Source organism: Lycium barbarum, chromosome 9, assembly GCF_019175385.1.
Source record: "Lycium barbarum isolate Lr01 chromosome 9, ASM1917538v2, whole genome shotgun sequence".
Taxonomy (NCBI): domain Eukaryota; kingdom Viridiplantae; phylum Streptophyta; class Magnoliopsida; order Solanales; family Solanaceae; genus Lycium; species Lycium barbarum.
In genome coordinates this window covers 11114517-11126767 of record NC_083345.1, presented here as the reverse complement: position 1 = coordinate 11126767, position 12251 = coordinate 11114517, and the positions used below count along the sequence as shown (strand labels likewise).

Genomic DNA, 12251 nt, shown 5'->3' with positions numbered 1-12251 from the left:
TAGTGATCCCAGCACTATATTTACTCATGGGATAACTTATCCCATGAATACTAACCAAACGAGGGATAAGAAATTGCTAAATTCTTATCCCAGGACTATTTATGTTTATCCTTCATACCAAACGACCCCTTAAAGTACTAAGTCATGCTAAAATAAGTACGACTGATAAGTATTAATTATATGACTAGATATTAAAGAAAAAAATAAAATTAAGTTATGTATTTTCACTTTCTAAACCAATATAAAACTAAAGAATAGATATCAAAATTATTGTCATTCCAGTGTTAGATATGGATTTCTTCTGTTAGCATTAGTATTGATTTGATTTTTGTTGAGTTTTATTTGAGTTACTAATATCATTGAGCTATAAAACTTATTAAACCATTCAAAATTCTAATTCCAAGCTTGAAATAATATGTTAAAAGACAAAAAACTATGAAAAAGTTAAAGAAACATTTATAAATTACATTATAAATAAATATTTCTATGTATAAAATATGTTTGAAATTTTATAAATGTAATGTCAGGTTGGTTTGATTCGGTTTGACTTTTTTTAGCTAAATTCAAACCAAACCAATAGTGTTCGGGTTTTTCTTTTTAAAACCAAACCAAGTCAAACCAAACCACTAGTCGGGTTTTTTTCTCTGTTTGGTTCGGATTATCAGTTTGGTGCGGTTTGTCGGTTTGCTTTGTACACCCCTACCCACACACAACGAGTCTCATAAGGCGCTTCTCCATCAGTAATGCAATAATCTTGATCGTTAAATACCTCAAAAGATTTTTCTTTTGATTCCCACCAGAAATGACAAAAAACCTTAGTTGTGTGCCAAACATTGTTACAAAATTGCCAATGGAACACCTCATTGGCGTTAAGATATTGGTGTGCAAAATCATTGTTTTTAGATGCACAATGAATTCCAATTTATCTGAGTTATATGGAAGATGACTAAGAACATACATGTAAATTTATGAGTAAACCAACGTGATGAATAAAAAAAAATGAGCTTGATTGTTAAACAGTGAAACATGTTGAAAGGATATGATGAAGGAAAAATAAAAGATGGTTAATGAGTATTATTTTTAGCCAAATGAAGAATGAAAAGAAAATTATTAGTTAAGGATTAGGATTACAACGATATGAAGTTGGATTACAATAATCTGATACTCTAGACAAAATCATAAATTAAAGTTCTTTAATGAATTTATATTTTGTTTTTAAAATTATGGCGTTTGTTACTAACCTTTGTTTTTCCCGAATTTTGATATATTCTATATTTTTCTTACTCCAACTCAGTAAACACTTAATAAGGTTGTTCTAACCGTATTTAAGTAATATATATTTTCGCGTAATTTTTTTTTCCGGTTTTGGACCTGGTGCTCGGTATTTGTCGTGGGACATTCACTAATCCGAATTCACACCGCGTAAGACCAATTTAAGGAGGAAGCGTCTCCTAACAAGATTTTTTTCATACTCAGAACTTGAACCCAAGACCTCTGGTTAAGGGTGGAGAAATCATATCCATCCTACCACAACTTTTGTTGATATTTTCGTCTCAATTTAACTTGTAATTAAACAAAGGGGAAATACTCATAAATGCTTGCAATATAAGCTGGGTAAAACAAATCAACATCGTTGGTTCTAACTTCTAATTTGTTTAATTTCACAAGCAAAACAAAAACAAAAAAAGTTCTGCTCACCAATCACGATATTTTGTGTAGAGAATTTTACCAGCATCCTGATTCAAATAACCCAAATAAAAACCATCAGCCTGCACTTTCCAATGACATTTGGTAGTAAACTCTGGAACATAACCTTTTCCATCATGAACACAATAATGCAAATCGTTAAATACATCGAATACTTGATTTTTTTCACCCCACCAAAAGTGACAAAAGAATAATGTAGACGGGTTCGCACAAAATTCCCAATCGAAATCTGTCCCAACATCAAGCCAGTGATCACCCAAATCGTCGTCTCCAGATGCACAATGTAGTTTTAGTTTAGGAGAATGGATAGGAAGTTCATTGAGAACGTGCACGTGGTGCTCTTCAATATAAGCGTTCTTGCATCCCCAATATCCCTGAATGTTGTGGCTCATGATAAATAATTGTAACAAGAAGAGGATCTTCACTAAGAAGTGAACCATTTTGAAAAATAATTAAGGATTATGCTTTTGAATATGAAATTACTAAGTGTTTTAATGGTATGTATACATTGTATTATGATTTAGATAAGAGAGAATTTGTGACATTTTAAGTTGAAGAGATTACATTTTGATTGACATAATCACTACTTTCAAGTTCCATAATGAGATATTTATTTAGGGATATAAAAAGTTGTATCAAATTTAATTAAATATAGCTAAAAAGTTTAATAAATTGTATTTATGGAACTTCTGGAAATAATTGTATTTCTTCTAAAATAATATATTCTATTTTATGTAAATTGAAAGCTTGCATTAGCTCAATTTCACTAATTACTTGCTGGAATTTCATTTTAATGGCCTAATACGTTGTGCTTGCGGTTAGGGGTGTACACAGAAAACCGACAAACCGCACCAAATCGATAATCCGAGTCAAACCGAGAAAAAAACCCGATTAGTGGTTTGGTTTGACTTGGTTTGCTGTTGATAAAAAAACCTCGACCACAATTGGTTTGATTTTAACTAAAAAAAATCAAATCGAACCAAACCAACCCGACATTACATGTATATAATTTTTAGAAATATTTTATACATAAAAATATTTATTTGTAATGTAATTTATAAATATTTCTTAAACTTTTTCATAGTTTTTTTCTTTTAATATATTATTTCAAGTTGGACTTAGAATTTTGAATGATCAATAGGTTTTATAACTCATAAATGTTAGTAACTCAAATAAAGCCCAAATCAATGCTAATGCTAACAAAAGAAATTCAATTCTAACACTAGAAATGATAATAATGTTAGATATGTATTCTTTAGTTTTGTATTGGTTTAAACTGTGAAATTACATAACTTAATTCTTTTTGGTCTTTAATATTTAGTCATGTAATTGATACTTATCAACCATACTTATTTAGCATAACTTACTACTTTTAAATTATGATCATTTTCATTATTGCTTATTATTTAGCAATATTTTATTTATGCGATTTTATTATATTTTTTATTGAATATTTTAGTACAAAGTCGTCACCCATTCAATTTTTGTGTTATTTTCTTAAGAAACACCTTAATTAGATAGTTGTATCTCACTAGGACTAAAGAAATATTTGAAGCACAAGTTATATGTTTTATATGAACGAGTTTATCGAAAAAACCCGAAAAACCCGAGAAAACCAGAGATTAAAAAACCCGACTTTGTTGGTTTGGTTTGGTTTAGAGATTTAAAAACCCGACACTATTTTGAATCGATTTTATAGCAACTCTCAAGGTTGAAGAAGATGATTGTTCAAATTTTGGATTATCGCAGTCGAGCTCTATTTCACGTGGGTGATATCTCAAAAGAATCGGAACGTGGAGGGGAGCTTATATCTGAAATTTGAAGCAGTTTCGTTAAGATTTGACATGATTTTGGATCAATTACAGCAGTTGTTCATCCAAAAGAAAGAAGACGACACTGCTAGAAATAGTCTAGCAGAGTCTTTATTAGGTCTAAAATAAGTTTATTAGCATGCTATAGTTTCTACTAGGCTTCTACATTGGCTATATATATAAAATAAGAACTGAAAAGGGTCACATTTTAGCCACCAAGAAGTGACTACGGTTATTAGAAGCGACTACAATTTTTGTAAACAACCTACGATTTGGATGAAAATATCTTAAAAATAGATTTATTAATTCTTGAAACTTATTATTGTTGGAATTTGCATGAATATTAACAAAATGATAACGTTTATTGATATAAATACTAATATCAATGAAATAATACAAGTCGTTCGCTATTAATCTAAACATTACAAGTTGGTCGCATAATTATTTCACCTATTGCAATAAAGACAAGAACATTTCGCATTGATCACATGTAATTATGTCATCAATTTCAATATATATCATATGTAGTATGGTAACCATTTGCAACATGGCTAAGAAAAATATGTGATGTTCACATATAGTTATGTCACCAATTCCAATTTGTTACATATAGCTATGATCATCATAACTTTTTCTTCAACACATTATTAACATTACTCATTAATTATCATTATTTTAGATTATTATAGTGTTGTTTCACTAATTTTGTGGTGATAACATATTGTTTAGTTACATATTTAAGTTTTATAATTGAAAATTAGTTCATTTCTTATTAAAAAGGATCTTTTTTTGTTGCAAAAGCAAGTGTTTGGTTGTAGATTCTAATAACATGTAGCTGGCTTATTAGCAGAGTATGCAAGTGTGGTAGCATAGCTCTTTTGAGAGTCCGGAACCTAAATGACTCAATAAAAAACGAATTGAACCAAAATACCATAAGAAAAAAAAAATGTTACCAAAGAATCTTTAACACATCTTTTTTATGCGTTATGTAAAAATGTGTTAAACATTTCCCGTTTACATCTGCTACCCGAACTTTTTTTAAAAAAAACACATAACGCAGCAAAAAGCCGCGCTATAAGTGTTACAATTCTCAGTTCCACTCCTATGGTCTTGTCCTTCGCCAGCTAACTTGACCTACCAAACCTATCAATTTTGGATTAATATGAAGCAGCCAATGAGTAAGCGAGCTAATTCTTTCTCAACCTATTGCACAAAATTTTCTAACTTTAAGTAATGGTTTATGAATAGGGCTTTTAGCTATGAAAAGGAAAAGGGTATTGCATGCATCATTTATTAGATTCTCTTATTTCTCCAAGATTTATGCCATTATTTCTAAGAAAACCAAAATACATAAATAAAAAATAATTATAATCATTTTCTAAGACAACAAAGCATATAAACACTTAGCTTATGCTTAGAAAAAAAATAATATCCCCTCCATATTAATTTAAGTGTCTTACGTTTTTCTATGAAAAATAATTATAATTATTTTTTACGATAACCAAACATATTAGTTTTAGCTTATGCTTAAAAAAATAATATCATCTCCGTATCAATTTAAGCGTCTTACATTTTATTTTTTAAAATAATTATAATCATTTTCTAAGACAACCAAAAATATAAGACATAGCTTATGTTTACGAAAAATAATATCCCCTTCGTATCAAATAGCTTATGCTTACGAAAAATGATATCCCCTTCGTATCAAATTAAGTGTCTTACTTTCTTTTTTAGAAAATAATTATAATTATTTTTTAAGACAACCAAAAATAATATTCAGAAAATAATTATAATCATTTTCTAAGACAAGAAAAATATAACACTTAGCATAAGCTTCAGAAAAACAATATCCGTCCTAGCATAAGCTTCAGAAAAACAATATTTGTTCCGTATCAATTAAAGTGTCTTACTTTCTTCTATAGAAAAAAATTATATTTATTTTTTAAGACAACCAACAATATAATATTTAGCTTATGCTTACGAAAAAACATATCCCATTCGTATCAATTTAAGTCTCTTGCTTTTGTTTTTACAAAAAACTTAATCATTTTTTAAAACAATAGAAGCTATAAATTTAGAAAATAAAATCATTTTCTATGACAACAAAAATATAACACTTAGCTTATGTTTCGAAAAAATAATATCTCTCGGTGTCAATTTAAGTGTCTTACTTTTCTTATAAAAAATAATTATAATTCTTTTTTAAGATAAACAAACATGTAAGTTTTAGCTTATGCTTAAGAAAATAATATCATCTTCGTATCAATTTAAGTGTCTTACATTTTTATTTTTTTAACTAATCATAATCATTTCTAAGACAACCAAAAATATAAGACTTAGATCATGCTTACGAAAAATAATATCACCTTCGTATCAATTTAAGTGTCTTACTTTTTCTTTTTAGAAAATAATTATAATTATTTTTTAAGGCAACCGAAAATATAGTATTTATAAATAATTACAATCATTTCTAAGAAAACAAAAATATAATACCTAGCTTATGCTTAGGAACAACTATATCTCTTCAGTATCAATTTAAGTGTATTACTTTCTTTTATAGAAAATAACTATAGTTATGGTTAAAAAAAATATATAAGATTTAGTTTATGCTTAAGAAAAATAATATCTCCTCCACACCAATTTAAGTGTTTTACTTTCTTTTATTTTATAAAAATTTCTATAACTAATTAACATGAATGTTGAAACGCTAAATATTGAACGACAAAAATATCCTCAAAATGTTGATCGCTTTTTATGTCGTTTAAAAATTAAAAAAATTCTTGAAAATGTATTTCAATGTTGGATAAAACTGTAGTAACATTTCAAACTTTAACTAATATTTAGAATATTAAATTTAACAAAATTCTATATGATATTAAAAGTAAAACTAAAAAAGTGATAGTTAGAATAGAAGTAGACAAGTTTGGTTAATTATCATAACACAACCTATTCTTAACCCTATTCTGGGGTTCGGTCCAACCAAAATAAGATTCGAAATTTCCTGTTTCAAAGAAACTGGGACAGAAGTTATTTTTCCTTTTGAGTCGATTCCAAAAGTTGTAAGTCTCACCCCTATTATTTTTGTGTTGTCTTCGAGCCTCCACGCTATCCTTTTTTTTCAACCCTATCCAAAGCCACGTTACAACCAAAGAAAAGACCTTCAGATCAATCATTGAGAATGTCAAGGCTGAGCACGCTATGAGTACAAAATATTTGCTAACGAGCATCACCTGTCTGCGTAAGCATAAGGGAAGTGGAAGAAGAGAATGAAAATGAGAGAGTCTTACTGGTGAAAGCCTTCACAGGCACCATAAGGCAATGAAGATCTGAGAGAAATGAAAATGAGAGTCTCTCACTGGTGAAAACCTTCACAGGCACCATAAGTCGACGGTGAGTTGAGAGAATGAAAATGAGAGAGTCTTACCAGTGAAAAACTTTCACAGGCACCATAAGGCAATGAAGATTTGAGATAAATGAAAATGAGAGTCTCTCACTGGTGAAAACCTTCACAGGCACCATAAGTCGACGGTGAGTTGAGAGAATAAAAATAAGAGAGTCTTACCGGTGAAAACCTTCACAGGCACCATAAGGCGACGGAGAGTTGAGGGAATGAAAATGAGAGAGTCTTATTGGTGAAAACCCTCATGGGCACCGTAAGGCGATGGTAAGATGAGAGACAAATAAAAGAGAGAGGTTTAGTGATGAAAACTCTTCGGAGCGCCACTAGCCGAATGAGAGTCTTGAGCCTGTTGAATAGGTTGGGATATGAAACCTTGATTTCAAAACAAGTTGTGAGAGCACAATAGGAGTTAAAGAATAGATTGGTTGAACAGATTAGGCCGCTCAATAAAAAATGCATGTCATGACCATTGGAGCCAGCGACCACATTCAGATAAGTGTCTTCTTTCCTTTTCTCCTAATAAGGGACATTTCCACTTCTACATTTTTTTTACTTCTTTTGTTTTGTTTCGTTGAGTCGTCTATGTAGAACGGGTGGAGAAAGGATTTCAAAACTTGCTACCAGCTTTTCCAATTGCGAACCAAAACATCTGGCTAGCACATGAAGGTAGCATGATTCAAAGTGGGTAGAGTACCCAATGAGTTATCATTCATTGATAGATTATGGATTCATGAAAATATATGGGATCAGTAGAGTTTGAATTAATAGGCACCATGAAACAGAGGTATTGGTATTGGTTTTGATTTAAAGTCACTCCGGTAGCCAGAATTTGGGTCAATGGTCCAACGAGCCGACAGCGAGCACAGACTATTTGAAATCACAGCTAAGTAGAACAAGTGCATGAGCAAACACCTTCAGAACCAAGGCCACAAACCAACCACCACATCTTAAAACTCATAATTTTTCTTTGTTTGAAACAGGAATGGATATTATCCTCAAATCAAAAGGTCAAAGCTTCAAAAGGTACAATGTCTTATTTTTGCCGATGCAAAAGGCAATGTCACAACATATGTTTGCAAGCAACAAAAATTGATCGACTTTTCAATTATGAATACTGTCATCCTTAGGAGATGCACTTCCTAGTCCGGGTCATAGGAGACGCACTTCCTAACCCAAAGCTCTACTCCTAGGAAACGCACTTCCTAGTCGAGTCTTTCTGTTTAACCCCTAAGAGACGCACTTCTTAGTCAGGGTCTTTCAGGTTTTGCGTTTAGGAGACGCACTTCCTAATGCAAACCTTTACTCCTAGAAGACGCACTTCCTAGTCGAGTCTTTCAGTTTAACCCCTAAGAGACGCACTTCTTAGTCTGGGTCTTCCTGGTTTTTGACGTTTAGGAGACGCACTTCCTAATGCAAACCTTTACTCCTAGGAGACGCACTTCCTAGTCGAGTCTTTCTGTCTAACCCCTAAGAGACGCACTTCTTAGTCTGGGTCTTCCTAGTTTTTGACTTTAGGAGACGCACTTCCTAATGCAAAACTTCTACTCCTAGGAGACGCACTTCCTAGTCGAGTCTTTCAGTTTAACCCCCAAGAGACGCACTTCTTAGTCTGGGTCTTCCTGGTTTTTGACTTTAGGAGACGCACTTCCTAATGCAAAACTTCTACTCCTAGGAGACACACTTCCTAGTCGAGTTTTTCACTTTAACCCCTAAGAGACGCACTTCTTAGTTTGGGTCTTCCTGGTTTTTCTTCTAGGAGACGCACTTCCTAATGCAAACTTCTACTCCTAGGAGACGCACTTCCTAGTCGAGTCTTTCAGTTTAACCCCTAAGAGACGCACTTCTTAGTCTGGGTCTTCCTGGTTTTTCACTTTAGGAGACGCACTTCCTAATGCAAACCTCTACTCCTAGGAGATGCACTTCCTAGTAGAGTCTTTTAGTTTAACCCGCTAAGAGACGCACTTCTTAGTCAGGGTCTTTTAGTTTTTACATTTAGGAGACGCACTTCCTAGTCAGAGTCTTTCGATTTTAACCCCTAAGAGACGCACTTCTTAGTTTGGGTCTTTCAGGTTTTTCTTTTAAGAGACACACTTCCTAAATTGAACCATTACCCCTAGGAGGCGCACTTTCTAGTCGGAGTCTTTCAATTTTAACCCATAAGAGACGCACTTCTTAGTTTGGGTCTTTCAGGTTTTTCTTTTACTCCTAGGAGACGCACTTCCTAGTTAGAATTTTCAGTTTTACCTCTAGGAGATGCACTTCCTAGTTAGAGCGTTTAATTTTACTTACATCATTGAATTATCTTACAAAGAGTTTATGATTTTGCTAACACTCAAAAAAAATTTCCTAGTGCAAACTGGGGCAGAAAATTTTGTTCGTGTTGTTTGTCTTTGATGATTTGCAGGACCCGCCTGAAGAATGGGAAGAAAGTCAGGACCCGCCTGAAGAATGGGAAGAAAGTGATAACGTCCAAATACACTCCTCAAAGAGAAAGTGTACACGGTCGTATGCAATATATTTACCCAACTATGAGTCGGGGTCGATCCCACAGGGAACAATGTGCTAGGCGATTAAGAAAGTAAGGAATTTTTACTAACTAAGCTCTGCCAAACGATAAATGATATTTTGGGTTTTTGAGAAATTTATGACTAATGCGAAAATATATAAACTAACCTAGAAAGCAAGTAAATTGATCAATGGCCACAAGCATGGATACAAAGGAAATTACACTCAAGTAACGATCCAATATATTTTATGATATTACAACTAAGAGCGGGTCTATGTTAATAGATAATGATTTCTAAAATCTCATTGAAAGTTTCTCAACCAAATCAATGAATTTCACTCTAAGCTTTCTCAAGCCTTAGAGTGTGATGTTAAACACAATCAATTCAACCTCAAGTTAACTATCCTATCTCTAGCTCAAGTTATTAGATGGGTTTAATGACCCAAATCCTTGCTATCAAACTCTTTTCCTAACTTTCACTTTCTTTCTCAAGCAAAGTAAAAGTGCTTAGGCACAAATAATGTTTGCAACCATTAGGAGATATTTAAGCATGAAGAGTTAATAGAAAAACAATAAACCCACTTCATTAGAAATAAAAATCATTCAATACATAAGCATAACAAGAGATTCAATCCAAACTTTAATCAAGAATATTTTCATAAACAAGATTCAAGTATTGAAATGAAATACTACACACTTAGATATACAATACAAAACAAGAGATTGAAGAAATGAATTAAAGGTTTAAGAAATGCTCAACCAAATCTTCAAATCTTCAACCCCAAAGTGTGGTGTAGATGAACCCTAGCCTCCAAGCTTGCAAAATGGCAAAAGATGAATAAAATTGCTCCCTTCTCTTTCTTTTGTAATTACCTCATTTTTTCAAGTTCCAAAAAATGACAAAATATGCCCCAAATTTCAGTTTTTGCAGTTCTGCCCGTTTTTTGCAGTTCTGTCCCGTTTTTGCAAAACTGTCCACTTTTGACAGTTTTGCAAAACTGTGCAGTTTTTGTCCAATTTGGCCTCTTTTTGACTTGGTTTCTTCCGATCACTTCTAAATCACATAAACCTATAAAATGGAAGTAAACGACATTAAATGCACTATTTTTTCAATCAAAACATAGCAACAATCTAAGATTAAAGAAGAAATAAGTTGGTAAAATACCAACTTATCAAACCCCCAAACTTAAACTATTGCTTGTCCTCAAGCAAATCAAATTATAATTTCCTTCAAAGGACTCCGTTCAAAAGTGCACCAACATCATACCAAGTCAAAAAGGTCTACTTTAAGCACAAACACATGACTTTGATTGGTACCAACAATTAATCCAAAACATATGAATCACCAACTTCTTCTCAAAAACTAAATTTTCATTTCAAGTGCTCAAACACCAAGTTAATCAAAGTAGCAATCACGTCATGACACTAAAGCTTCAAAATTTGCCTCATTATCACAAAACAATTTTCTTTTGTTCATTCATCTTAATTGGAAAATGGAACAAATTCACAACATAAATTCTCATGTGCCCTCACAATCAAGAGAGAATCCCAAACTCACAAAAAAATGCAATTTGAAACACAAATGGGATATCAAATGGAAAGAATTAACTCTCTTCTCTCACAAAGATGTTCAATTGCACAAGTAGTACCATAAGCTTGCCCTTCATGTATTTCTCCGCTAATATAGACACACTTGGTTCAAAATCAATTAGGACTTAAAGGGTTGTAATGTAGGCTTTTGGTTAAGGTAGGGATATAATTTGGAAATGGTGACTCAAAAACCTCCCTAAGCACTACAATTTTCAACAATCAAAGTACACTTCCTTTGAAATTTTTCCACCCTTTTTTTTTTTTTTTTTTTTTTTTCATTTTTCATTGCACCACTTAGTCTTCCCATTATTCACAACTCTTTATTCTTTCTTCAATTCCTTTTTTTTTTTTTTTTTTTTTTTTTTTTTTTTTACCTCTTCGCCTTAAAAGTAACTCCCACATAACAACTTTTTCCAACCATCACCCCCAAACTTAGGCTTTTAGCCTATATTTGCACTTTCAACGCACTTAAGGAGGTAGGGTACCAAAAGATGGATCAATGAAGAACAAAAGGTTAAAGTTTGTAACATGGTTGCCAAAGAAAAGGTTAAAGGCTCAAAAGGGGTTGACTAGGGAGAATATGCAAGGGTAGGATATTTAAGGCACAAAAGCGGTTCAATGAAGGCCTAACATCATTTTTCAAACCAAGTGTAGTCTAGGATTTCACCTTGAAACTCATTCCGGGCAAGTTCTAGACCACAAATAATGCAACAGAACTCACAAATAAACCTCATCACACATGGCACATGAAAACTCAAGTAGAATATGTATCCAAGAACAAATTGAAACAAATGAACTCAAAAAGTCACTCATAGCCAAAAGAGACTAATTAGTGAAAGTAAGAGCCAAAAATTGAATCTAAAAGTCACAACAAGAACCCTTACTTCAATCATTTTTTTCTTTTTCAAAAATCAAGAATTCATATGCCAAGATTTAAATATGTTGGTACCAAGTAAGCCAAAAGTTAGTCAAGAGGCAAAAAAAATCACATCCCAATACCATTTTTACTCCTAAACTACCTAACTAAGAATGAAAATAAATTAAGTAAAGTGACTAATCCACAACATGCCAAAAGAACGACATTTTCAGAAATTTGAGCAAGTTCCATTTGTAACAACGTCTATCCACAGCCACAACGACAGTCACAAAACAAGCCCGACAAGGTTACAAATAAAGCATAACCAAAATATAATGTGCTAGCTATCACATGTCACCCCCAACTACAAACAATGTAGTG

General features: G+C 32.4%; 1 protein-coding gene across 1 annotated transcript; it reads right to left on the bottom strand.

Annotated features, from left to right (window-relative positions):
- Positions 1-1493: 1493 nt before the first annotated feature.
- Positions 1494-2214, bottom strand: LOC132610565 (S-protein homolog 5-like). Its single transcript, XM_060324886.1, has one exon. It carries the CDS (start codon positions 2145-2147, stop codon positions 1695-1697), a length of 453 nt encoding a protein of 150 aa, XP_060180869.1. The 5' UTR covers positions 2148-2214; the 3' UTR covers positions 1494-1694.
- Between the last annotated feature and the right edge of the window lie 10037 nt (positions 2215-12251).

Excerpts from the sequence above, each read along its gene's own strand:
- LOC132610565 (XM_060324886.1), bottom strand. The coding sequence starts at position 2,147 with ATGGTTCACTTCTTAGTGAAGATCCTCTTCTTGTTACAATTATTTATC.